This window comes from Leptonychotes weddellii, chromosome 7, assembly GCF_054177405.1.
Source record: "Leptonychotes weddellii isolate Sample4059 chromosome 7, ASM5417740v2, whole genome shotgun sequence".
Lineage (NCBI taxonomy): Eukaryota > Metazoa > Chordata > Mammalia > Carnivora > Phocidae > Leptonychotes > Leptonychotes weddellii.
This window is the reverse complement of record NC_138375.1, coordinates 110835059-110861564: the sequence shown is the minus strand read 5'-3', so window position 1 is coordinate 110861564 and position 26506 is coordinate 110835059. Positions and strand designations below refer to the sequence as shown.

Here is a 26506-nt window from a genome sequence, read left to right as displayed (position 1 = left end):
CTCTCTCTCCCTCTGCCCCTGGCCCTCCCCCTACTCACTCTCGCACTCTCTCTCTCTCAAATAAATAAATCTTTAAAGAATAAAAATAAAAAATAAAACTGAACTCCTCATTTACCCTCCAAAAAACCTGCTCCTCTTCCTCCAAGGCAGAGAACTGACCAGGCTTGAAAGGCCAGAGTTCCACCCTGGGTTTCAGCCTCAGGAGTAAACTAGTATCCCTTAATTCCTGGTGATGTTGGAGAAATGGGTGGGTTTCTCCCTGCGGTGATGACAATGACAGTTGTGGTGATGGTGGTGGAAACAGAGGTAGTCAGGGATGGCTGCGGCAGCTATGACAACTGTTGGTAGCTTTGAGGCTTATCATGACAGCAATGAAGAGAATGCAGTGCTAAAAACAAATCTCGTAAAGCCTACCCCTCTGCCTAACTCAGGGAACATGCAACAGTCAAATGTTGAACTGGATGGTCACTAACTCTACCCCAAAGTCATGGTAACCGTGACCCCAGTGTTAAAAATGTAGACTGTCAGAGGAGCCCGGCTGGCTCAGTCAGTAGAGCATGTGACTCTTGATCTTGGGGTCATGAGTTCAAGCCCCATGTTCAGTGCAGAGCTTGCTTTTTAAAAAAGATTTATGTATTTATTTGAGGAGGGGAAGGGCAGAAGGAGAGGGAGAGAGAGAATCTTAAGCAGACTCCCTGCTGAGCGTGGAGCCCAAAGCGTGGCTCGATCTCACAACCCTGAGATCATGACCTGAGCCGAAATCAAGAGTCAGACACCCAGGTGCAACCTGGTGTAGAGATTTTTTTTAAAATCTACACTGTCAGGATTTAGTGGAGCAGAGACCTCTCTCCTCCCCACCCACTCCAGGTACAGTTGGGGGCATGGGAACCCTTAACAGGTTTTACCTTCAGCAGGTCTTTGGCAAAGTCTTGGCCATCATTCAGCTGGTCCAAGTTGGCAATGAATTGCTGGCAGGACATCTTTTTGCCAATGTTCTGTAATGGAGAAATGGTTCTGCCTGAGTGTAGGGATGGAGGCTGGTATGATCCCCATACCCTGCCCTGCCCAGCCAGAAGGGATGAAGCAGCATCAAGGGTAGTAATGAAAAATACTGCCTAGAGTTCCCTTTGTGTCCAAGAATTTACAAAACTCTTTTTTACTTTCAAGATTCTACATGATCCTCAATGAGGAGTTAGAGTTTTCCTCAAGCCCAGATAGAGTCAGGTTGGATTAAATAACATAACAGATGACATTTACCAGGTGCCTAGTATGTTTCAGGTATTGTACTTGACATGCATTATTATATTTCCTTCTCATAACAAGGAGAAAGTGAGGTGGGTATTACTATTATCCCCATTTGACAGGTAAGGAAACTGAGGTGTAGGAAGGTGAAGTGACGTGCCCATGATCACACAGCAAGGAAGTGGAAGGGCTGAGTGTGTCTGATACCAAAGCCCACGCTCTCACCCGCTACTCCATGGTTAACTCTCCCAAGGTCACACAGCACCAGGACTTGAACCCAGGCCTCTTGGCTGCTGAGCAGAAGCTCTGTGTATTCCGTCACAACTGTCTCACCCTCTCACCTGCACAGAGGGGCGGCAAGACCTCCAAGAGGTAGGTGAAGTGAGGGAGAGGTTGATCTTAAGAGAATCAAAAATCAATTTCCACCAATACACATGGATACCCCATGCTGAGCTGGGCTGGGACCAAGGGAACCCGAGCAGATGGTCTCATGCCAGAAGGCACAAAAAGACAAAGAGCTGGAAACGACTGTACCCCAAGTTCTGCCTTTTTTAAACCACTGAATAGCAGAGGGGCTCCAGCCCTCCAAACCCAACACCTGATGTGCATACTTTCAGACTCTTCTTGCAATATCCATGTTTGAGGACACACTGGGTGGCACTTCACCTTTGTGAAGACGAAGACCCTTGAACACCAGATACTTATTGCTGTAGGATTTTGTGGATTTAGGCTGGCTATAAGACAGTGTTTTCCAAGACTTACCTACAGATGGGAATAGGTATTTCCCCACAAAAAGACTTCAGAATCAAATAAGTTTATTTACATGTTTCAGAGTCTTTAATATGCTTTGTGTGTTGAGAGTCTCCAAAGGAAGGATTCCATGTACAGGCTCCCAAATTCATTGACCTTGTCAGCATTTTAAGAGAGAGAATCTATTAACATCATGTGGAACATTAATATACCACAGAAAATAATCCAGGAAACAAGGATATAAGGCTTTATAAGTAGCTGACAAACAAGAATTTTCTACACCTTTCCAAAAGGTTAAGGAGACAAAATCCTACACATACCTTGATATAGTATGTTTCATATGTTTATGTGTATATTCTACATGTACATATATGTATTTTCATATGTAGCCACTTATGTGTGCATTCGTAATAGAGGGATATGAGGCAATAATGTCTGGGTTTCACACACTGAATATTCCCCAGCCACCAGTCAGGAGTTCAAAATCAAAAAATAACCAGGCAAGATTTTCAATCCCAGAAATGACAGGCTATTTTGTTGCAAATGAATCTTCCTAACAGAAACAAGTGCTGGTCAAAATATTAAAACATCTGTGTGAAGACACTAGAGAAATGTAAGAGCAGTGAGAACTTCAAGGGTAAAGATCCTGCAAGAAGGGAAGCATGGAGATGTGAGCCCCATAAGGAGCAGGTTTCCTACCTGAAGCATTTGCCAGTTCACAAGCAGTGACCAAAAGGCTGAGCAACTGAGCAGTCAGTAGGACTGGAGAACAAAAATTAGAATTCAAGGCCCACCAAGGAAACACCTCTGGGGAAACACCCCACTCACACTTCAACACAAGTGTTGAAATTAAGAAAGGAAATACTAAAGGGACTTTTTCTGGCAGAAGGAAAATTATCCCAGATGGAAGCATGAAGAAGCAGAAAGGAATGAAGAGCAACAAAAACGGTGGCCAAATCTAAATGAATATTGATTATATAAAACAATGATAAGAAAGTTTTCTGGGGAAGGGCACCTGGGTAGCTCAATTGATTGAGTGTCTGACTCTGGATCTCAGCTCGGGTCTTGATCTCAGGGTTGTGAGTTCAAGGTCTCAAGGTTGTGTTGGGCTCCACGCTGAGCACAGAGTCTACAGAAGAATAAGACTAAGACTAAGACTAAGAAGAACGAGAAAAGAAGAAGAAAGAAAGAAAGAGAAAGACAGAAAGAAAGAAAGAAAGAAAGAAAGAAAGAAAGAAAGAAAGAAAGAAAGGAAGGAAAAGAAAGAAAGTTTTCTGGGAAATAAAGTATAGAGAAAGATCTAATAGTTTAAGATGACAACAGTAATATATAAGCTGAGAGGGCAATAAATGGAGAAATAGAGTTAAGGTGTTTTAAGACGATGTCATTGCCTAGGAACTGGAAAAAGTACATTAATAATTTAGGAGGCACACTGCAAACAACAAAAAGAATTTTCAAAGAATGAACAATTAACAGGCTAACGGAATAAAAGGGAATTCTAAAAAATGCTTAAATAATCCAAAAGTAGGCAAGAAAGGAGAAAAAAAAGGAACATAGAACTGATAAGTCAGAGAAAACAAATTGTATCCTGGTATGTTTAAATTTAATTATATTAGTAATTCATTAAGTGGTCAGATTAAGAGGTAAAGATTATCAAACTTAATTTTTTTAAAAAGTGTATCATAAAAGACATATCTCTTAAATATAAGGGGACAGAAAACTTAAAAACAAAGGATGGCAATAGACACATGCAAACACTAACAAAAGAACTCTAGCATAACCACACTATATCTGAGAAAATAGACTTGAAGACAAGAAACCTTACTAGAGATAAAAAGAGACATTTCATAGTGATAAAAGGGCCAATCTACCAGATGATATAAGCATCCTAAATGTATATGCACCTAATAACATAGCCTCAAAAAATAAAAGACAAAAATTGTCAGAACCAAAAAGAGAAAGACACATTCACAATCTTGGTTGGAAATTTTAACACTGCTCTCTCAGTAACAAAAGAACAAAAATACTAAACAATTCATTAACAACAATTAGATAAAATGGACAAATTCTGGAAACATACTATTAAAAATGCTCAAGCAGAAATAGGAAATCTGAATAGATCTATAAAAAGTAAAAAGACTGAGGGACACCTGGGTGGCTGAGTCAGTTACGCATCTGCCTTCGGCTCAGGTCATTATTCCAGAGTCCGAGGATCAAGCCCCTCATCAGGCTCCCTGCTCAGCAGGGAGTCTGCTTCTCTCTCTGCCTCTCACCCTGCTCATGCTCTCTCTTCTCTCTCACTCTCTCTCACTCCCAAATAAATGAATAAGACCTTTAAAAAAAAGAAGTAAAAAGATTGAACCAATAATCAGAAACCTCACAAAAGAAAAGCCCAAAACCAGATGGCTTCAGTAGTAAACTTCACCAAACATTTAAAGAAAAATTAACACCAATACTCCTCAAGCTCTTCCAAAAAACTGACGAAGAAGGAAAACTTCCTAACTCATTCTATAATGCCAACATTACCTTGATAACAAAACCAGAAAAAGACATCACAAGGAAAGAAAACTATGTAACAATATCCTTTGGGAATATAAATGCAAAAACCCTCAACAAAATACTAGCAAACAGAATCCAGCAGCATTTTGAAAGGATTATATACCATGATCAAATGGAATGTATCCCAGTAATGCAAGTGTGGCTCAACATACAGAAATCTAACAAGGTAATACACTACATAAATATTAAGAATGAAGGGAGGGGGAAACCACATGTTCATCTCAATTGATGCAGAAAAAAACATTTCACAAAATTCAACACTCCTTTCATGATTAAAAAAAAAAAACGAACAAACTAGGAACAGAACTTCCTCAATATGATAAAAGGCATTTATGAAAACTCATAGCTAACATCATACTCAATGGTGAAAGACTGAAAGTTTTCCCCCTGAGATTAGGAAAAGGCAAGAGTGCCGTTTCCCCAATTCTCTTCAACATGTACTAGGAGTTCTAGTCAGAGCAATTATGCAAACAAAAGAAGTAAAAGGCATCCAAATTACAAAGGAAGAAGTAAAACTATCTCTATTCATAGATGACATGATCTTGTATATAGAAAATCCTAAAGGATACACCAAAAAATGAACACATTCAGCAAAGTTGCAGAATACAAGATCAGCACATAAAAATCAATGTTAGTAAAGAATGATCATAAACTGAAATTAAGAAAACAATTTCATTTACAATAACATCAAAAAGAATTAAAAACTTAGAAATAAATTTAACCGAGGATATAAAAGACTTGTATACTGATAACTATAAAAGACTGCTAAAAGAAATTAAAGACCTAGGGGCGCCTGGGTGGCTCAGTCGTTAAGCGTCTGCCTTCGGCTCAGGTCATGATCCCAGGGTCCTGGGATCGAGCCCCGCGTCGGGCTCCCTGCTCAGCGGGAAGCCTGCTTCTCCCTCTCCCACTCCCCCTGCTTGTGTTCCCTCTCTTGCTGTGTCTCTCTCTATCAAATAAATAAATAGAATCTTAAAAAAAAAAAAGAAATTAAAGACCTAAATAAACAGAAAGACCTGTGGTGTTCATGGATTGGAAGACTTAATATAGCTGCAATGGTAATACTATTACCGTACTCCTCAAACTGATCTATTGATTCAATACAATCCCTATCAAAATCCCAAAGGCCTTTTTTATAGAACTGTAAAACCTTATACTCAAATTCATATGTAATTGTAAGGGTTCCCAATACCCAAAACAATCTTGGAAAAGAACAAAGTTAGAAGACTCACACTTCCTGATATCAAAACTTACTAAAGACCTACATAATCAAGACAGTGTGGCACTGACATATAGATCTCTAAATTAAGCCATACATCTATGGACAATCGACTGTTTTTTATTGAATAAATTTGACATAAAGCACTGCATCCGTTTAAGGTATACAGTGTGTTACTTTGATACATTTACATATTGTAATATTATGGTCAATTAATATGGCCAAGACCATCTAATGAGGAAAGAATAGTCTCTCTAACAAATGGTGCTGGGACAACTGGATATCCACAGCAAAAGAATGAAACTGGACCCTTACCTTACTCCATATATAAAAATTAACTCAAAATGAGTCAAAGATCTAAACATAAGAGCCAACACTATAAAACTCTTAGAAGAAAACATAGGAGTAAATCTTCATAACCTTGGATTTGGCAATGGTTTCTTAAATGACACCAAAAGCACAAGCACAAAGAAAAAAAAAAAAACAGATAAATTGGACTTCATCAAAATTAAAAACTTCTGTGCATCAAAAGATGTATCAAGAGAATAAAAAGACAACCCACAGAATGGGTAAAATTTCTGTTAACCATATATCTGATAAGGGTATCGTATCCAGAATATATAAACTCAACAACAAAAACACAAACAATGCAATTAAAAATGAGCAAATCCTTTGGGGAACCTGGCTAGCTCAGCTGGTGGAATCTGCGACTCTGGATCTCGGGGTTGTGAGTTCAAGCCCCACGAAGGGTGTGGAGATTACTTAAAATCTTTAAGGGGGACCTGGGTGGCTCAGTTGGTTAAGTGTAGGACTCTTGATTTCAGCTCAGGTCATGATCTCAGGGTTATGAGATTGAGCCATGTATCAGGCTCTGTGCTGAATGTGGAGCCTGCTTAGGATTCTCTTTCTCTCTCTCTCTCCCGCTCTGCCCTCCCCCAACCTCCACCCCCAGCTGTCCCCCCACATGTGTGTGCTCTCTAAAAAAATTTTTTTAAATAAAAAAAAATTTTTAAATCAAATCTTTGAAAAATAAAAAATAAAAGTGAGTAAAGGATTTAAGATTTTACCTATTTATTTGAGAGAGAGAGCATGCGTGTGGAGGGGGAAGGGCAGAGGGAGAGGAAGAGAATCTCAAGCAGACTCCCCACAGAGCACAGAGCCTGACACAGGGCTTGATCTCACGACTCTAAGATCATGACCTGAGCCAAAACCAAAAGTCAGAGGCTTAACCAACTGAGGCACCCAGGTGCTCCAAAGGATTTAAATAGACATTTCCCCAAAGAAGATATACAAATGATCAATAAGCACATGAAAAGACATTCAACATCACTAATCATTTGGGAAGTGTAAATCAAAATCACAATGAGATATAACTCCACACTCATTAAGATGGCTACTATCAAAACACAGAAAACAAGTGCTGGCAAGGATGTGGAGAAATTGAAAAATGTGTGTACTGCTGGTAGGAGCATAAGAAGGTTCAGTCACTATGGAAAACAGTATGGCTGTTTTTCAGAAAGTGAAAAATAATATTAGCATATGATCCAGCAATAGCACTCCTGGGCATATACCCAAACAGAATTTTTTTTTTTTTAGATTTTATTTATTTATTTGACAGAGAGAGACACAGCGAGAGAGGGAACACAAGCAGGGGGTGTGGGAGAGGGAGAATCAGACTCCCCACAGAACAAGGAATCTGATGCGGGACTCAATCCCAGGACCCTGGGATCATGACCTGAGCCGAAGGCAGACACTTAAGGACTGAGCCACCCAGGCGCCCCCTGCCCAAACAGAATTTAAAGCAGGGTTCAAAGAAATATGTGCACATCCATATGTCCATAACAGTATTATTCACAGAACCCAAAAGGTAGAAGCAATCCAAGTGTCCATAAGCAGATGAAAGGACAAACAAAATGTGATACATGCAGACAATGGAATATTATTCAGCCTTAAAAAGGAAAGAAATTCTGTCACAGGCTACAACATGGATGAACCACGAGGACATTATGCTAAGTGGCATAAATCAGTCACAAAAATATAAATTCTCTTTGACTCCTCTTGTCTGAGGAACCTCGAGTAGTCAAATTCACAGAAGCATCAAGTGGAACGGTAGATGCCAGGGGCAAGGTAGAGCGGGGTGTTGAGGAGTAGTCGTTTACTAGGTAGAGAGTTTCAAGGAAGATGAAAAAGTTCTGGAGATTAGTTGCACAGCAACGTGATACACTTAACACTACGGAACTAAACTACGTAAGATGGTAACTTTTATGCTATGTGTATTTTACCACAATTTAAAATATTTTTTACTACAACTGTTAAATAAATTTTTTAAAATCCAAAAAAAAATTGGGCAAAGTACTCAAATAGATCCTTCTCCAAAGAAGATGTACAGATGGCCAAAAAAAACACAAAAAGATACTCCAACGTCACTAGTCATCAGGGAAATGCAGACCAAAACCACAATGAGATACCGCCTCATACCCACTAGGACATCGATCAGTAAAAAGGAAAAGGAGTGCTGGGGCGCCTGGGTGGCTCAGTCGTTAAGTGTCTGCCTTTGGTTCGGGTCGTGATCCCAGGGTCCTGGGATCAAGCCCCGCATCCGGCTCCCTGCTTTGCGTGAAGCCTGCTTCTCCCTCCCCCACTCCCCCTGCTTGTGTTCCCTCTCTCGCTGTGTCTCTCTCTGTCAAATAAATAAATAAAATCTTAAAAAAAGGGGGGGGGGGAAGGAGTGTTAATGAGGATGTGGAAAAACAGAAAGCCTCGTGCACTGGCCACAGGAATTTAAAACGTCTCAGCCACTATGGAAAACATTTTCACAGTTCCTCAAAAAGTTAAGCACAGAATTCACATGTGAGGGAGCTAGTCTATTCCTAGGAATTGAAAACAGGTGTTCAAACAAACAAAAAATTGTACACAAATGTTCACAGCAACACGATTCACTATACCCAGAAGGCAGACCAACCCAAATATCCATCAGCAGGTAAATGCATAAACAGACTGTGGTCTATCCGTGCAGTGCAATGTTATCTGGTCCTAAAAAGGAATGAAGTATTGACGCATGCTAGAACATGGACGAACCTTGAAAACGTACGCTAAGTCAGAGAAGCCAGGCACAAAAGGCCACATATTGTATGACTGAATTCACATGAAATACACGGAAGAGGCAAATCCATAGAAACAGAAAGCAAATCAGTGGTTGCCAGGGGCTGGAGGGAGGAGAGAATGGGGTGTGACTGCTAATGGGCACAGGGTTCCTTTTGGAGTGATGAAAAAGTTCTAGAAGTACAGAGTGGCGATGATTGCACACCACGTGAATGTACTTAATTCCACTGAATTGCACACTCCAAAATGGCTAAAACGGAATATTATGTGTCCTTTACCACAATAAAAAGTTATTAAGGATGTACAAGACTTGCACGACACAATTAAAAGACTTGACCTTATCTACACATACAGAACATGACAACCACCAGCTGCAGAATGGACTTTCTTTTCAAGCCCACATGAAACATCTACTAAAATTGTGCATCTGAAGAACATGCACCCAGCCCTCCGTCAGCAGCCTTACTGCCTCCCTCTCTGACCGGAGCTGTTTCTGGGGCCCTCGCAGGCCCCACGTTCCTGAGATGCCGAAGAGCCGCCGAGAGCAGAGGGGAGAGCTCTGCTCCCGCGGGGGGCCTCTGGAGAGCTCACAGAACTGCAACAAGCCCTGGGCTACCTGCGGTCTCCTGAAGCTACAGGAAGTGTGAGATGGGCAATCTGAGATTTAGTGAGGTAAGTAACTTGCCCCAGGCCATACAGCTGTTGTGTGGGGAAATACAGGGGACTCTGACCCAGAACCCTTTCTCTTGATCCTTTTGCAATACTGCCTCAAGAGAGAATGCGGGGATCCTCAAGGTCTATTGGCTGCAGATACCACCATCCTGTCCCACCCACTTCTCCTCTGGGAAGGGGCTGATGTTTCTTTTCAGCCACAGGCAATGATGTGGGGCAGGGGGGTGGGGGGAGGGGGGTGGTGCAGCTAAGGCCCACCCAGCTTAGGGGTATCCGTGGCCTGAGGGGTCACTGGATAGTGGCTACTGCCGTTCTTAACCATGGAGCAGGCTTTCCAGAACTTAGCACAGCTGTAACTGGGTCTTGAGGTTGCCCTCAAGCTCGGCCAAAGATGGGGCTGGGAGGCAGGAGGCATGTTTAGGGCTCCTTTTGAGGTATGCTAGCAACACCTGCTCTCCATAAACAGAGTGAGCCCTCCTGGGAGAACGTTAGCTGGTTGATGGGCAGTAGCTCCGGTGACATTCCCATGGAGTATATACATTTCCTCTCCTGTTCCACGCTCAGGCTGCCAGCCCAGGCAGACACATGGAAGTCATCACAGGATGACTATGCCGAGGTCACCAAGGCTGTCACCCTTCCCAGGCCAGGTGTCCCACTGTACCCAGGCCTGCTGAGGTTGCCATCAGGCTGCAGTCTTCATATTCGTGACCCTGCAGGGATCTGGAGGCTAGGCCTTGGGGCTCTCCGTCATTCAAATTTTAATATCAGTAATGGATACCATTGTTATTCTTATGTAATGACATTATTCATGATAAAATCCTCACTAGGTGCCAGACCCTGACACTTGGTGTTGTGCATATTAATTCTCTCTGTTCTGCCCAGGACACTTGTCAGGAAATCATTATTCCCACCTGACACGCAGAGAGGGCCAGTGTCACAGAGCTTCCACATGGAGGCAAGAGTAGGATCTGAAGTTGGGTCTGTCCTAGCTCTTTCTTCCACTCTGTGCCCTGGGCTTTCTTGATTAACTCCAGAACCAGACTTGCTGGCCTGTTGTCCCCAGGAGTTAATGAAAGATCCCCAACCCAACAGAGGGGCTCTGAGTACTGCTAGGTGAGCAATGACGGGGCAGTGATTGGTAGGGCCAGATGAGGTGATGGGGAACACAGAAGGGGAACATGGAGATGGGGGGGTCTGGGCTCACAGGGCATGCACACCACCAGCTACACTTACCACCTGAAGGAGGGCAAGAGAGCCCAAAGAGGGGGGTCCCCGGAGCAGATGGAGGAAAGAAGAAGGAGTTACTGAGCCACAAGCAAACTGAGGAAGCCCGGGGCTGAGAGAACATAGCCTCATAGCCTGGAGCACCCACCTGTCACATCACTGTTTGCCTGGTGGTGGGAGGTCATGACCTACCATTTGACGGGTAGGGGCTGCCTGGGCCAAGGAGGGCCACATTCGGACTTGCAGGACAGGGTAGCCCCGGGGGTGGCTCTTGTAGGTAGGGGTAGAGCATGAGATCTTTTAGCAATGCCTGGAGTCGACACAGCTGTGGGCGGGGGGCACATCTTATCTAGCAGACCCTAGTTCCCCCGTGCCTCAGCTGTTCTCACTGTCCTGCTTGGGGGCAGGGACCCAGGCAGATCTCAGATAGATAAAGACAGGGCCAAGTCTAGAAGCCAAGTTGCCCAACTCCCAGGTCTGCTTAAAGAACCATGGCCAGCAAGCAGGTGTCAGGAAGGGGGCGGGAGAAAGGGCGAGCCCCAGGACAACATGGGGTGGGTCAGTGAGAGGACACGCCCCTTTCCTGCCTCCCCCAACTCACATGTCCGTGCAGGTCCGTGTTGAGCAGCATCAGAGCACAGGTGAGTGTGTGGATCCCATCTAAATCAGAGATGGTGGCATCCTCAGTGTAAGGACCCAGTTCTTCTCCAAACCCAGTCACCCAACTGTCTCCTGACAGAGCCAACCTGGTAGCCTTGGAGACAGGAATAGGCCAGCCACCAGCCAAATGCACCTCAGGGCCCAGGACCTATGGGATGCTCCCTGCCCCATACCCACCACAGCACCAGAGTCACTTGCCTGCCCCAGGTCAGGGCCAACCCCTCCCCTCAGAGGGACGTGAGCACCCTGGGCCTGCTATAGGCCAGACTCCTGCCTCCTGTGACCGAACTCATCTTGACACTCAGACCCGGGAGTGGCTCTGGGTCCTGGACTATGTCCCTACTGTGGCCTGTGTCTCCTCCAATAAGTGGCCTCGTCCCCCTGGTCCTGGGACTCAGGTCCGTCCACAGGGAAAATCCTGCTGCTAAGTGGACTAAGAGGGCCCCACCCCAGGCCTCCGCACCAGGACTCCCACCGCACCAAGAATCAGCGTCGCGATGGGGACCACGGAGAACAAAACACCACAAGACCAAATCTGGGACAGAGGACTTCCAGGCACGGAGAATGACCACAGGCAAGACATTTGGAAGGTCTCTTGTCCAGCAAGCAGACCCCATTCCAGGTGCCCTAGTTCCTGTATTCCATGTATAGTGAGCAGGACAGAAGTGGCAGTTGGCGGGGCTGGGGGGGAAGTCGCGGCCCCGCGGAGCAGCAGCTAGGGCAGGCAGCCATACCTTCCGAGGTGCTGTCCTCCGGGTTGCACTGGCAGTACCGGCGGGAGAAGTGCGTCAGGACCCGCTCACGCTCCTGCGTCTCCCCCATCAGCGGGAAGGCCTTCAGGAAGGTTCTGGAGGGCAATTCAAGGATGCTGCCGACCTCTAGAGTCCCTCAGTCAGTACGGCTCCTCACCCAGGGCAGGAATCCCCACCACCACCACCACCACCACCACCAGGCGCACGCGCGCACGCACGCGCACGCACGCGCACGCACGCGCCGCACGTAAACCCGCCGGAAGGAGCCAGGGCTCCCGTGCCCCAGCACCTTCCCCAGGATAGCTTCTGGGGTGTGGAGGCTAGGGGGCTTTAGAATTTCAGCCCTCAATGTCCTCCAGGAAGTAGGCAGGGGACAGAGTGTGAAGAACAAAGGCAGATGAGCCCCTCGGCGCTGCCATCAGCCCTTATTCAGGATAAATGCCCACTTCTCTCTCCCTTCTCTCTGGCGAGGTCTGCACAGGCCACACCTGTCCCCCCAGACTGCTCCTCCTCAGTCATTCCTGCTCCTCACCAGATGTGCCACCGGCCAAGCCCCAAGCCCCATCTGGGCCTCCCTCAGCCTTCCCCCACCCCAAGTCTGAGCTGCCAGTGACTTGTTCTTCATCCTTGATCTCAAACCCTCCTCCTCCTCTGCCCTCATCATATGCCCAGCACTCTCACAGCGGCCTCCAGACGGGGGCACCCCTGCACCCCCCGTCCTCCCTGCAGACACTGAGTGGCCTTTCTAAACACACATGCAGTTGAGACTCACCCTTGCTTAAAACCTGTCATTGGCTCCCCAGAGCACTCAGGATAGCACCAAGCTCCTCCTGCTCTGTCCTTCCCAGGACATGTTCCCACCACCCTCCCCTCCCTCCAACCTCCCCCTCACTTGTCTCCCATACCATATTCACACCCTGGACAGGACAGGCACCTTCACGGCTCCATGCCTCTGGGGAGGCTGAAGCTGTCTGCAAGGACCTTCCCTCCTCCCCTGGGCAGCTCTGCCCCCCTCTCCTGGCCCACTTCAAAAGCCACTGGCTCTCAGGGGCCCTAAGAGTTGATCCCAAAACCACAGGGGCTGGGAGATGGGGCCTAGACACACTTCTTGGAAAGCAAAACTGCAAACTGAGCGAATTTGAGCCTCTATCTATCCAGGGTTCCTGAGACTAGTTCATTCCTAATTTCACTATGGTTCATTTGGTTTCTGGAAAGTCCACTTTGCTTTATGCTCTCTCCTGCTGCTCCTAAGGCACCCTGGGCCCTATGAGCCCATCTTGGCCAGCCCTTACCTTCTGAGCCTCCCAAGGCATCCCAAACTACAGACCACGCTCTTCTTCAATCCCAGTCAGTTAACAGCCATACAAAAACACGCTGTCTGCCATCTAGCCCCCCCTTCCCCGCCCTGGTCTCTCCTGTTCCCTGTTCTCTTCCTCCCATCTGACACCCAGCTCTGCCCCTCCCTCCTCTAAGCACACTCCACTAGGACTTTTTAAAATCCATCCCCCATCCCAGCCTTGACCTGTCCTTTCTACAAGCCATCCATCCCAGCTCCCACTCCCCAGTCCAAACGTTCCTTCTCCAAGGGTCCTCACCAAGCCCCAGTGTAACACAGCCACCACCAAACTCTGAGGCGGCCCCCAGGGTCAGCCTCACCACTGCCTACCCACTCCCCTGCTCTTCGGCACCACCCATCCCTCTACTCAATCCTCTGAATGACCCCTCACACCAATCTTTTCCGTTGGCCCCACTGCCCACCTCAGGCCTATCCTCTCCCACCTCAAGACTATCCTCTCCCACCAGACCTTCTTCAGAAGCCTGCATGCCTCCAGATCAAAGGCCGCCAGCCCTACCCCCCAAAATACTGCTTTACACCCAATACCTTCTGTGGCTCCCCAGTGCCTTTGCGGTTGAGCCTGTATCTACTGGGCTGGCATACAAGGTTCTCCAGCACAGCACCCAGGCCTCTGATCATGACCTGACCCACTGAACATCTTCTCCCACCACTCTCCCTCATCCCAAAGCAAACTTCAGACTCAGCTCAGGATAGAGCACCTTGCAGCAGACCAACACCTCCCCTGAGAACCTGAGATAAGCCAGACAGAATACATCTCTCTTAAGCTCTCTGGAAGCCACTGGTGCCACAAGGACCACAGGGCTAGACTTCTGGAGAGGAGAGAGCTGAGGTGAGGGGTTCATCTATAGCTGCTTTTTCCTTGGGGGCATTGCTGATTATGGGCAAAGGCAAGAGGCAGAAGACTTGGTGGCTTCACAGAGCTGAAGACACAAACCTGGAGACCTAAGGGACCGTGACTATACAGCCGGTTTTCCCTTTGAGACGTCTGCCAAATTCTGAAGATGTGAGGGGCAGGATGCTAAAAAACTAAGCAGAAAGCCTCTGAGAAGTAAAGGGACTGGGTTTTGTTTTGTTTTGTTTTGTTTTTTGACACTCTTGCCACACTGAGGAAACACAATTAGGATTCAGGACCCACCAAAGGGAGAGGCCCCAGTGAACACACTAGACTTCTAGTGGAAAGACGATGGGGGATCCCTGAGTTTACCAAACTTTGGTGCAGCCTTTCCTCAGCTCAGCCGTGGTTGGATTAGGAGTGCAACCCCTGGCCCCCTCTAAATGCCTAGCAAAGGACAAGGTAAGCCCTCACTGGAGGAAGATACAATAATCTAGAGCCTAATTCTATACAAAACACACAGCATCTAATAAAAAAATTACTGGGTTGCAGAGAGACAGGATGTATGACACAAAACTAAGAGAAGAGACAACAGAAACAGATATAGATGATTCCAATGATACAGATATTGGGATGAGCAGGCTTTGAAATAAGGACTTGGAAATAACTAGGATTAATATGTTCAAAAAGAGAGGGAAAGATGGAGCAAATGAGTGAAAAAAAATGAGAAATTCCCCCAGAGAATTAGAATCTATTTTGTTTTAATTTTAACAAAATGAAAATTCTAGAACTGAAAAATATAATAAAAAGTAAAAATTCAGTAAGTGGACTTAACAGCATATTAGACACAGAAAAAAGGGTAAGTGAACTAAAAGCAGGTCAACAGAAAATATCCCAAGTGAAGTAGAGAAACAAGAATGGAAAATACATTTTTTAAAGTGTAAGAGACATGTGTGTGGGACACAGAAGATCTAACATTTGGGGACCACTTAGCTCAGAGATCGCTGTCCCCCTACACCCCAAGGACCGCGGCATGCTGTCTCCTGTGGGCCCTGCCACCAGGGGCTGCTAGACACCGGGCTGCACTTTATTCCACGCACACACACACCACCACCACCACCCCCCGGAGCCTGCACCTGACCCTCCTGAAGGCTACTGTCTGTGTCCAAACACCAAGAGGACCTGAGGTCAAATCCCGTTTTTGCCATCTCCTCCCTCAGTGACTGCAGGGAATCACTTCACCTAATGGCTGGTTCTTCATTTGTGAACAGCAATAACACCTACCCTCCAGGGGTGTAGTTAGGCCAAGTCGGAAGGGTGCGGAAAGACCTATTGCCTCTGGCAAACAGGAAGCACTCCATGCAGGCAAGCCCTTTGCCCTTCGGCTCCCAAAGCCTCACATCATGGCATTCCCACCTTCCTGCACTCAGCCCACCACAGAGCCAGGACTCACTGGGGCCCCGGGCTGCTGCCGTGCTCATGGCCCCTTCTCCACAGCCTTCCCGGGGAGGTTGAGACACTCGCCCAAGGTTGTACAAGCAAGTTTATGACAGAGCTGGCATGAGAATCCAGGTGTGTGGCCTGTACCCCATGGGGACACCGCCCCATCCCAGCCCCACTGACCTGAGCGCTCGGTCCAGAGTCAGGCCCGAGAAGTCGAAGAAGCTGAGATACTCCCCGGCCACCAGCCTGCTGAATTCATTGCTGTCAGGAGAGCATGAGGTGTCCGTTAGAAGAGAGCACTTCCGGCAACAGGGGCACATGCGCAGTGAGCCTTGGGGCACCCTGACCCACCCATCCGACCTGCCTGTCCCTAGGCTGCCTCCCCCTGCCAGCCAGTTGGGCTCTGACAGTCCAGCCTGCCTTGGGTTGGGGGGTCTGGAAGGCTTCCTAAAGGAGATAATGTCTCTGTGAAGACAGCAGACCTATAATATACGCCAGTAAGAGCCAGGGAGGTGAAGGGAGTAGGGGGAGGGATGATGCAAAGCGTCCCCAGTAGAGGAAACTGCACATGTCCAAGTAGCTATCAGCAGGGCCATGTGGCCAGAGCCAGAGAGCAGGACCGGTGGCAGCAAGAGATGAGGTAGGGAGCAGGGCCCGAGGGCCAAGGGAAGGATCAGTAGTGTTTGGGAAGCGTGTGAAGAAGGGAGGAGTTGAGCGAGCGGATCAGATCTGTGTGTGCAACACGCCCACTGAGTGGAAACTCCTGGGGGCTGCAGGGGCGGGTTCCCGGAGAGACAGAGAGTTTGGGGAGGAGAGGGATTTCAGAAGCAGAATCCATGGGCGAGGGAATGGTGCAGTGCATGACCCAGGAGGTGGGCCTGGGGGGAGGTGTCCAGAGCTGGACATCAGGTGGGGCCGGATGTACCCACATGAGAGATGTCAGCTGGTTAATGATTTGGAGAACGGGGATGAGCCCAAGCGAGAGGAGGGTGCAGACCCAGGACGGAGATCAGAGGAAGCCCCTCTTAGGGCAGAGGCCAACTGAGGAGAGAGAGGGAGCCACTGAAGGGGACTGAGGAACAGCAGCTGGAGAGAGCTAGGGATGCAGTGTCCCAGAGGCCGAGAGAGAGAGAGAGAGAGAGAGAGAGAGAGTGTTTTGAGAAGATTGGAGTGATGAATTCTTGTCGGAAAAGAGAATGAATTTCCACCTGAACCTACCCAAGCCCGGAGCTCTCCCTCCCATTTACAGGAGACTTGGGACTGGGGAAACGGGGAAAGCATGACGTAACTCCATGGGGACACCAAATCCAATCGTAGAAAATTCTTCCTGACAAACGGCTCCATTTCTTCAACAGATACATGGCCTTAAGAAAAAGGAGGCAGCCTGGCAGACTATTGATTAAGAGACGTAAGAGGAAAAAGAGAGAGAGAGACTCAAGAGACATATTGGCCAAAGGTAAAGCATGTATCTTGTTTGCATCCTGATAGGAAGAAGCATTTCTGAGACAGAATATTAAACTAAGACTAAATGTTAGAGATTCTATGGAATTTTCATTAGTTTTGTTAAAAATTATAATGGAATGATGATCATATTTAAAAATCCTTATCAGTTAGAGACACATACTAAAGTATTTATGGATCAAATGATAGAGTGCCTAAAATATGCCTTAAAATATTCCAGCAAAATGGCGGGGGGGGGGGAATGTTGTTAACTTTGAAGCTGAGTAATGGGTTATGTGGAGGTTTAATATATTTTCTCTGTTTTGTGTATGGTTGAAATTTGCATAATAAAAATTTTACTTAAGGAAAAAGAAAGGAGTGGGGTGTGTCTGCAATGTTGAGGAGGGGTAAACTGAGGCCAGGTAGCAGCCACCGGATTCAAAGACAAAGGCTGCTAACTTGGCCCTGGCCTAGACCGGCTGCTGAAGGCAGAGGGTGGGGGAGAAGCCTGCCCCAGGGGCTGAATGTGGAGAGGGGGAGTGGACCGAGGCCACCCAGGGCAGAAAACTCAAGAATTCTGGCTGCCAAGGAGCTGGGGGAGTTGAGGAAGAATTCTTGTTTTCAGATGGGAGAGACTTAGGCACAGTTAAGTGCTGATGGCTACTCTTGTAGAGGAGAGGCTGAAGGACCAGAGGATGCAGATCGACCATAACCTAGGCTCCTGGAGAATGTCATTTGGTTGGGGGTGGGGGACGCAGCCCAGTGGGAGAGGTAGGGCTTCGAAGTCAGATGTGATGTCTGGGCTGGGGCTGGGAGGCAGGCCGGAGCAACGTGGAGGCTGAGAAGGGTAGAGGAGGAAGGGGGGAGAGAAACTAGGGGAGGGTCCCAAGCAGAGCTACCCTCAGCTTTTTCAGTCAGTTTGGACTTGGGGCCTAGGGGCTAGACTGCCCCTTTGCCTTGAGAGCGGTGACTGCCTCCCCATCCCAGAACCTAAATGTGGGGATGGGAGGCCCCCTGGAGGAAGGGCAAAGGCAGGTGGCCATCCTGATAGTCAGAAACACTCGGGGTGTGCCTGCTGATTCCCTCAGTCTCAGAGGCCCTGTCTGTCCCCCCACCCCACTCCATCTCCCGCACCCTCCCCAGCACTCCCATCTGGCTAGTTCCCTTTCCCCAGTCCCAAGGCCAGGGTTGTGCTTTGCCGGCTTCAGCCCCCTGAGCCAGTCCCAACAGACTGAGAATGGGGTCTAATGAGGGCCAGGAACCCAGCCCAGGCCCAGGTTCTCCTCCTCCCTGCCCCGCCCCCCTGCTCTGTCCTCACTACCATCATCATGGTCCCATAACCCAGGCCACATTGCACCCGCCAGCCCTGAGGGACCACCCCGCCACCACCTCCCCTCCCCGAGAGCTTGGGCCTTCACCCAGGCAGCCCAGAAAGGAAACAGATTTAGGGCAAGACCAGGAATGAGGACAGTGGCAGGAGGAGGAGCTCTTGGGGACTATTTGGAGCCCCCCCCAGGCATCAGACCCCCCTGACAGAAGTCACCCACACCTCCTTCAGGCTGAGGAAGACACAGGGTTTGCCCGGGGTGGGGGGTACGGGAGACGACTCACTTCTTGCCTAGCTGCCGGGCGACATCACAGCGCTGAAAGCCCTCGAGGTGGTAGAGGCGGCGGGCCAGCCGGCGAGCAGCCTCACTGACCCCCTGGCACCCGTTGGCCAGTGTGTCTGTGCTGCCAGGCTCCAACCCCTCCGAGCTGCTCAGCTCCGAGTCCGAGTCTGAAAAGCCATCCTTTAGGCTGGGGTCGCTGCACGAGGAAGGTGGGGGCAGAGAGAAGGGGATCAGAGGCCCAAGGTCAGAGGCCCAGGAAGAGTCTGGGACGTCTCCCCAGACCTCTGAAAATCCATGCAGGGGCCAGAGCAGGGGGAGAAGCTCCACTGTATCAGGAGGGAATCAAGTCAGACTTTTAGAAGAGTCCCTCAACGAAATCACTACAAGCTACACAACCCACAGAGCACACCTCCCTGGCCCCACCCGGGCTGGAAAGGCCTGGAAGGGCAGAATGGAACCTCAGGACCGGGGTGGGGAGTCTGGGTACAGAGGAAGGACACCACGACCTTGGAGAGGGCTTGCTCCTCTGGGCACTGGGTTGCCCTGACCTGCTGTGCCTCCTCTCAGTCTGTTTCCCCATCTGCTCAAAGGTTCTCCCAGTTCCCAGCCTAGGCTCTGCCTCACCTGGCTGAGTTCAGCAACTTGTCTGTGTCCTCCTCCTCCTCCTCCTCCTCCTCTTCCTCCTCGTCCCCACCTGGACCCCGGGGTCCGTCTTCATGGAAGCCATTGGGCACGGCTGTGAGAGACAGGCGGCTCAGGACGTTCTCTGATCGGCTGCTGGAGATGGAGCACCGCAGGGGGCTGCCCAGCCCCCCATCACCACCAGCTGCTCCCATGTCCCCCTCAGACCCCATGTCCCCAGTGCCCAAGCCAGCCCCCAGCTCAGGGCTATCACGGGCCCGCTGCTGGATGAGGGGTGTCAGGGGGGCCTCAAAGCTGACGCAGCTGTCACTCTCATCCGTGAGGCTCAGCACGTCCAGGGAGTCAAGGCTGCTGTACTGGGTGCCCCGCAGCAGCTCGGACTCCACGATCTTCTCAAACGTAGCACTGAAGCCATCCCGCACATCTGGCTCTCCGGGGCCGCCCAGCCTGTGGGAGGCAAGGACCAGTCACCATCCTGCTGTGGGGCCCCCCGTTACAGGGGCTGGGACTGCACCAGTCTGTGTCTGGGAGCTCCTCGGGGGCAGGAGCGGGCATAGATTGTGTCCTGTTTATTCTTTCAGCCAATACTTACTGGGCACTGGGTGCCAGATGCTGGGCTGGGTACTAAGGTACAGCAATGAAAAAAGACAGGGGTGGTCCTCCCCAGTGCCCGCCCTGTGCCTGGCCCAGAGTAGGCATCATTTATTTGTCTAGATGAATGAATGGGAGGCCTCTTCCTCCACTGTGGCCCGGGGGCTCTGCCTCCAGGCTTCCCAGAGCCATGTGGATATCCCCCAGCACAACTAGGGTCATGCTGGCTCAAAATTTTGCTGTCCACACAGCCTGGGAGGCTCTCGGCATGGCCGACCACCCTGCAGCTCTCAGGCTTGGCCTCAACGTCACCTCCCCAGAGAGACTGAGGAGGGCAGGAGCATGTCACCCGCCCCAGTGGCCCCTCTCCTTATTCTCCATCCTTAGGGTATCTCCTGACTTCCTCCCAGCCCATCAGCATGTCGCATGGTGTGTTCCCTGTTTCCCATCTGTTCCCCAGTCCCACCCCCCACAAGGCCAGGGAACACCGGCACACAGCACATGCTCAGTAAACCCTGCTGAATGGTGTGCTGGTTGAATGCACAGATGTTTGTCACCCCCCTGGCCCACCACACCACCAAAGCCACTGCAGGGCCCTGGCCTGTCCCTGCAAGAGGCCTTTGGGCTGGCAGTTCTTCTGCCACAGTGCCCTTCCCTCATGCTGAAGCCCTCCTTCCTCATCCCTTTCTCCATGAGGTCAGCCCTGAGCACCCTATTTATAACCGGGACCCGCCTCCAAACGCCTCAGCCCCTTTTTCCTACTTCATTTTTTCCAAAGCACTTACCCCCCCTTCCTACATACTACATAATTATTACTTTTATGAATTATTATCTACCCCCCCAGACCATAAGCTCTGTGATAATAGGAATTTTTGTATGTTCTGTTCACTGATGTATCCCCAGCACCTAGAATAGAGCATCACACGGAGATAAACTGAGGCATCCAGGGAGGATTCTTATCCACGGGGGAGATGCACAGGGAAGACAGGTAAGGAAGAGGAGACACTGAAAAAGAGCGAGATCAAGAGATACATATCTCTGCCCTCGGGGGAGCTCTCATCTCGCTATCAGAGCCATGAATGGTCTCCCTCACCCCACTGTCTCCCACCCTCTCATGCACCTGAGCAGACCTGAGAGGTGGTTCTGATAGAGGCTTGAAGACCATTAGCCCAATCTCCAAACTTCCATCTGCCCCCACCTTCAGCCATCTCCAATAAATATGCCACCTAAACACCAACAGTACGCTCCAAGAAGTCCCAGACCCCTGTCTGCACCCCACTGCCAGCCAGGTGGCTTCCCTAGGACCTGTCTGGATGGAAACACTCACGGCCATGGGATACCTGGTACACACAGGCACCCAACCTCATGTACTCACATTCCTATCCACAGAGCTAGCCACACTCAGCCCCAGACCTGGACGTGCAGACCCAAGTGTGTACCCACAGCTGCACACGCCAGGCACACACAACCCCCCGCCACAAAACCACACAGACCCATGCACATCCACCTGTTCACACACTCCTCTATCCACAACAATGCATAGGCCAGACATACATGTGCATGCCACCTGTGCATTCTTGCTTGTCCAGGCCAGGACCCACAGCTGTGCACACTAAGACTTCTATACACTTTCTTTCTCAGCCCACCCTGAGGTCTTCTAGACATTCCCCTGTCCCATCCCCTCCTCCTCATCCAACTAGCACCTCCAAGACATGCAGGTCTCTCCATCTCCTGCTGACGATAATAGAAATGGGGCTGTAACGCCAGTAAGTAGGACTGAAGTGAGATTCCTGGTAGAACCTCCAGAGGGTACTCAAGTGAGAGGTAGCCGGCAGGGATTAATCCACAAAGCCTACTCTTCTGAGGTCAGTTACAGAATTGGGAGATCTTCATCTCCAGAGGGATGGACCAGATGACCTTCCACATCAAAGCATTTTGGAACTCTACTGCCCAGCCTGGGTTGGAGGGTGTATGGTCCTCTAAACCCACACGGATACAGCCCATGATGGTTTGGAGGGCTTTGGGGGTGGGAGGCACAACAGGCCTGCTGGCCTTTGAAATCTAACGGCTCTATCCTTCCAAAACACCCAGAAGCTGGACAAAACAGGAATATGAAATTACCATTTTATGGAGGAGAAAAACAAGAACCAGAGAGGCTAAGTAGCTAGACCCAGGCCACATAACACTGGAGCAGCCAAATGTAGTGAGCCCCCAACCCAAGGCACCCACTTACCCCAGCTGAGGGTCCTCAGTGTCCAGACAGAGATTCCTGGAAGCACTGTCCCCCTCTGCCAGCCCACCAGCCCTCCAGGGCCTGGACTCTGCAGAATCTTCTAGAATATTTGAGTCTAGCCCCAGGACTAGGCCATTGGTGAAGGAAAGGCCAAGGCTGAGGCCATGGAGGGCCATGTCCGGGCCCTGTGTGGACTCCTCAGTGTCCACCAGAGTGCCCCTCATCTCATGCCCTGGGCTGTTGTAGCTACTGTTCAGGTCCTGACTGTGTGCCATTCCATTCTGGACCCCAGGTTCTTCCTCAGGCTCCAAGCTGGGGTCCCAGGCAGCACCACCTTCCCCAGGTAGTACAGATGGAAGCTTATCCTCATCCATGGTAGCCGCTACTTCCTCCCTGTGCTGACTGCTCCCGGGACTCGCCTAGATCTGGAAGCGAATGAAGAGATGAAGAGGTGAGTCAGACAGGGCAGGTGCTGAGGGGTCTAAAGCCCAGCAGGACCAGCACCAGGCAGGCTGCCTGGGGACAGGAGGATGGCGGAGATGATCTCAGGACCTCCTGGCTGGAATATGGGTTTGGGCTGTGGTGTCCTCAGGCAGTAGCCCCGCTCAGGCCAGCCCCACTCACCTCTCCCTGACCCGCATTCAGCCTGTGTGCCCCAGTCCTGCCCTCCCTGTTACCTCTTACGTGTCTCTGTTGTGCCCTGCAGAATCCACCAAAGCCCTGTGAGAAAGATCCAGGTTGGGAGGAGCTAGGGAAGGGTCCAGGACTTCTCCAAACCCCATCCCTTTCCTGCTGGTGTGTGAGGCAGACAGAACTCCAGGCTGACAGCAGCCAGTCCCCTTGTTTCTTTCCATGTTCTCACCCTAACTCCAGAAGCCAGAAAAGAGTGTATCTGTGGGTGAATGGAGGGAACTGAGCTGGGGCTGCCTTTATAGGGAGATTTAAGAGAGGAGGCAAAGAAGTCAACAGAAATACAGCTTCGTCAGAACCAGACGCCAACCCAGAGAAACCAACCTGAGGCCCCGCGGCGGCCATCCCCAGGCACAGCGTGAGGCGCTGTCCAGGGTGCTGGGCGGGTGAGGCGCCACCCAGGACCCTCCTCGCCTATAGCCAGCCTGACTTCCCCGCCAGGAGCCCAGCGCCCTGGCTGTGCAAGGAGAAAGGAGGAGTGGGCCCGGGGTTCCCCTCCACACCGGGGCCCCCAGAGCTTACCCAGCCTTGAGGAGGGATGCCATGGAGCATTCTGGGGAGAGCACTGGAAGGGGAGCTGGGCCCTGCTCTGCCCGACTCACTATGTGACCGCCTGTGGGTCCAGGTTGGGCCTCCTTACTGCCCCAGCCAGGCCAGCCCCACTCCCCTCCACCCTGCTTTGGGTCTGTACCTCCTCTTAAAATGAGGAGACGCATTTCACCTGCCATCTCCATCCCTTCCCCCTTTTAAAGCTGATCAAAACTGGCCCACATTTCCCAGAGGTTTCCTGCCCAGATGAGAGGGCAGATGCAATGGGATGCGTTCTGGCTCCCCCTCAACCCTGTCTCTGCCCCTGGCCCCACCTAGTGTAAGCTATTTCTGCATCACCCCACCCTACCCATGACCTTTGTTATCAGGGATACAGACCAGCCCCTCCAAACAACTTCCTTCCTTCCTTCTTCAGGCCTCAGCTTCCTCCAATACCCCCAGGCTCTTCTGGAGAAAGGGTCTTGAGGGTTCAGGAGAGTCTGGAGGAGAGGGACCGGTCAGCCTTCTGGGCTGCAGCAGAATAAGTTGCAAGTACAGCAATAAGAATTTAAGTGAGGACCATCCTTCTTTTACTTGCCTGGTCTGAAGTGTCACCTGAGGGACTTGTTAAAATACAGATTATGAGACCTTCCCCCAAACCTCCTAAACTAGAATCTATAGGGGTCAGATATAGCACTCTGTTATTGTTTTTAAAGAGTTTAGTAAACAGGGGCGCCTGGGTGGCTCAGTTGGTTAAGCGACTGCCTTCGGCTCAGGTCATGATCCTGGAGTCCCGGGATCGAGTCCCGCATCGGGCTCCCTGCTCGGCAGGGAGTCTGCTTCTCCCTCTGACCCTCCTCCCTCTCATGCTCTCTGTCTCAAATAAATAAATAAAATCTTTAAAAAAAAAAAAGAGTTTAGTAAACAATGAGTTAGACTCCAAGAGGAACTTTCCCCTTAAAGAAGATGAGCCTGGATAGGAAGGTCAGTCTACTTCTCTGGGGGCTTCCAGGCCCTGGAGGGGAGATCTGCCACTACAGGACCACTTAAGATTCATTTAACCCTCGGTTTTCACACATGGAGAAAAGAGGGCAGGGTAGACAGGGATCTGGGGCCTCAGCCCACCCACCCTGAGCATTTCTCCTAGAGTTTTGAAGAGTGCACGAGTGTAAGATTTTACTTCAAACAAAACAAAACAAACAAAAGAAAAGAAAATGAAACAACAACAAAAAAAGAACATCTACAGATTCAAAAAAACTCTGAAGAATCCAGGCGGTAGGCTATCTGGGCCCTGATCCTAGGACACCGGGGACCCCAAGGGGCTCGGCCCTAAGTGAGGGTTTCTTTCTGGTCTGCCCTAAATCCCTGATGCTGCAGTTGCTATTTCAATCTGTTCCCTCCGGTTGTGTACTCAGAGCGGGGAGAACAGGAGGTCATCTCCTCAACTGAGACTTTGTGGGGGGGGAGGATTTCTAAAGGAAAGAGGAGGGAGAGTGGGGACTTTTGGCTTGCTGCCTGCGTTCTAGTCCTCTGGCCTGCTTTCTAGTCCAGGGGCCTGGATGCCCATTGGATCTGGGGCACAGGGCTTCAACCCAATTCCACCAGGGTGCCTCAAGCTCCCACACCACACATGGAGGTTGAGCCCAGCAGGACCAAGTGCCTCCCCATTGGCAAGGGCTCTGTCTGAGGTCTCAGTGAAGCCTGAGACTTGAAAGCATAAGTGATTTCCCCTTATGCTCATGCTACACCAACCCCAAAGCCAAGGTTATGAACAAATCAAGGACATCTTGGGAGGCCCCTACCTCACCCCCACAACGTCCAGCAGCTGCCTTGGGCTGGCTCCAGCCCTACCTGCCCTGCCTTGTCCTCCTGCAGCTGGGAGTGGGATAGAGGTTCTGCCAACACCGGGCACTGGGCCGTTTCCTCAGTTTCTGGGGGTGGGCAGACAAGGGGCAGCATTGAGCTCCACTCTGGGCGGGGGGCCCAGAGTCCCTGCCTGGGCTGAGGGCCAGCTGAGCCCAGAAATAGCTGAGCCAGGACACCCCCTCTCTTTCTGAGCCCAAGAGAGGGGTGCATAAAGGGGGGCTTCAGGTCAGAGGTGCGAAACAATACCCTGAGCCTTCACTCTGAACCATCATGTGCCTGAGATGCATCACTGGCCTTTATGAACCCATCTGTAGAATGGGAGCGAGCATCACCTCTGCTCTCCTTCCCCAAGGCTGGTAGGAGAGCTTAAGGTCATGAATGCAAAGAAAGCAGAAATCCAAGGAAGAACAAACTCCTATAGAGATCAAGGGAAAAGGCAGCTATGATCCACTCTTTCCACCACTACATTTGACAAATGGAAAGACTGAGGCACAGAACCAGGAAAGGCTGTGCCCAAGGTCACACAGCTGAGGAGCTGGCTCTAGAACTCAGGAATAACTTCCTTCTGCACCTGGATGAGCTGGAGGTGCAGGATGAGCCCCCAGTTTCCCAGGCCCTCCGTCAGATCCTCCCACAAGATCAAGGGCTCAAATCTTCAACCAGGAGACTCTGCCCGAAGCAGTGACCCTGCCCCCTCCAACCCTGCTGGCAAGAGCAAGGGAGGAAGTACAGCTGGGCCACAGGGCACTGATCCCAAGCAGAAGCCTACAAATGACAGGCTGGCAGTGGCTAGATCCCCTGCATTCTCTCTCAGCATAAACCAGGCCCTGCTCCAAGCAGGGGCTCCTGCTACCCACTGCCCTTGAGATGACCCTGGGCTCAGTGGCTTCTTTTTCAGCTCCAAGTAAGGTGGACCTGGGATGATAATGGAACACTGGCAGGGCCAGGGCTAAATGCCAAACTAGCCACTTTCTGGGTCTCAGCTGTGCCTAAGACAACCCTGTCCCCCTCCTCACTCTCCCCATGGCAGCTGGAATGAACAGTGAAAACATAAATCATATTATATCCTTCTCTCACTCATAACCCTCCAATGT

General features: G+C 49.9%; 1 protein-coding gene across 4 annotated transcripts in view; it reads right to left on the bottom strand.

Annotated features, from left to right (window-relative positions):
• Positions 1-26506, bottom strand: part of PSD2 (pleckstrin and Sec7 domain containing 2) — a 54010-nt gene that overhangs the window by 11117 nt on the left and 16387 nt on the right. For 3 of the 4 annotated variants that reach the window (XM_081826982.1, XM_081826983.1, XM_081826980.1), the window contains 7 exons: positions 22329-22753; positions 19487-19951; positions 18864-19058; positions 15993-16073; positions 12163-12275; positions 11370-11428; positions 906-995 (listed from right to left, as the gene is read on the bottom strand). In XM_081826982.1, coding sequence (XP_081683108.1) covers positions 906-995; positions 11370-11428; positions 12163-12275; positions 15993-16073; positions 18864-19058; positions 19487-19951; positions 22329-22702 — 1377 coding nt within the window. In that variant the 5' untranslated portion in view covers positions 22703-22753. The remainder of the gene's footprint in view (positions 1-905; positions 996-11369; positions 11429-12162; positions 12276-15992; positions 16074-18863; positions 19059-19486; positions 19952-22328; positions 22754-26506) is intronic. The other variant, XM_081826984.1, reaches the window with a different exon arrangement.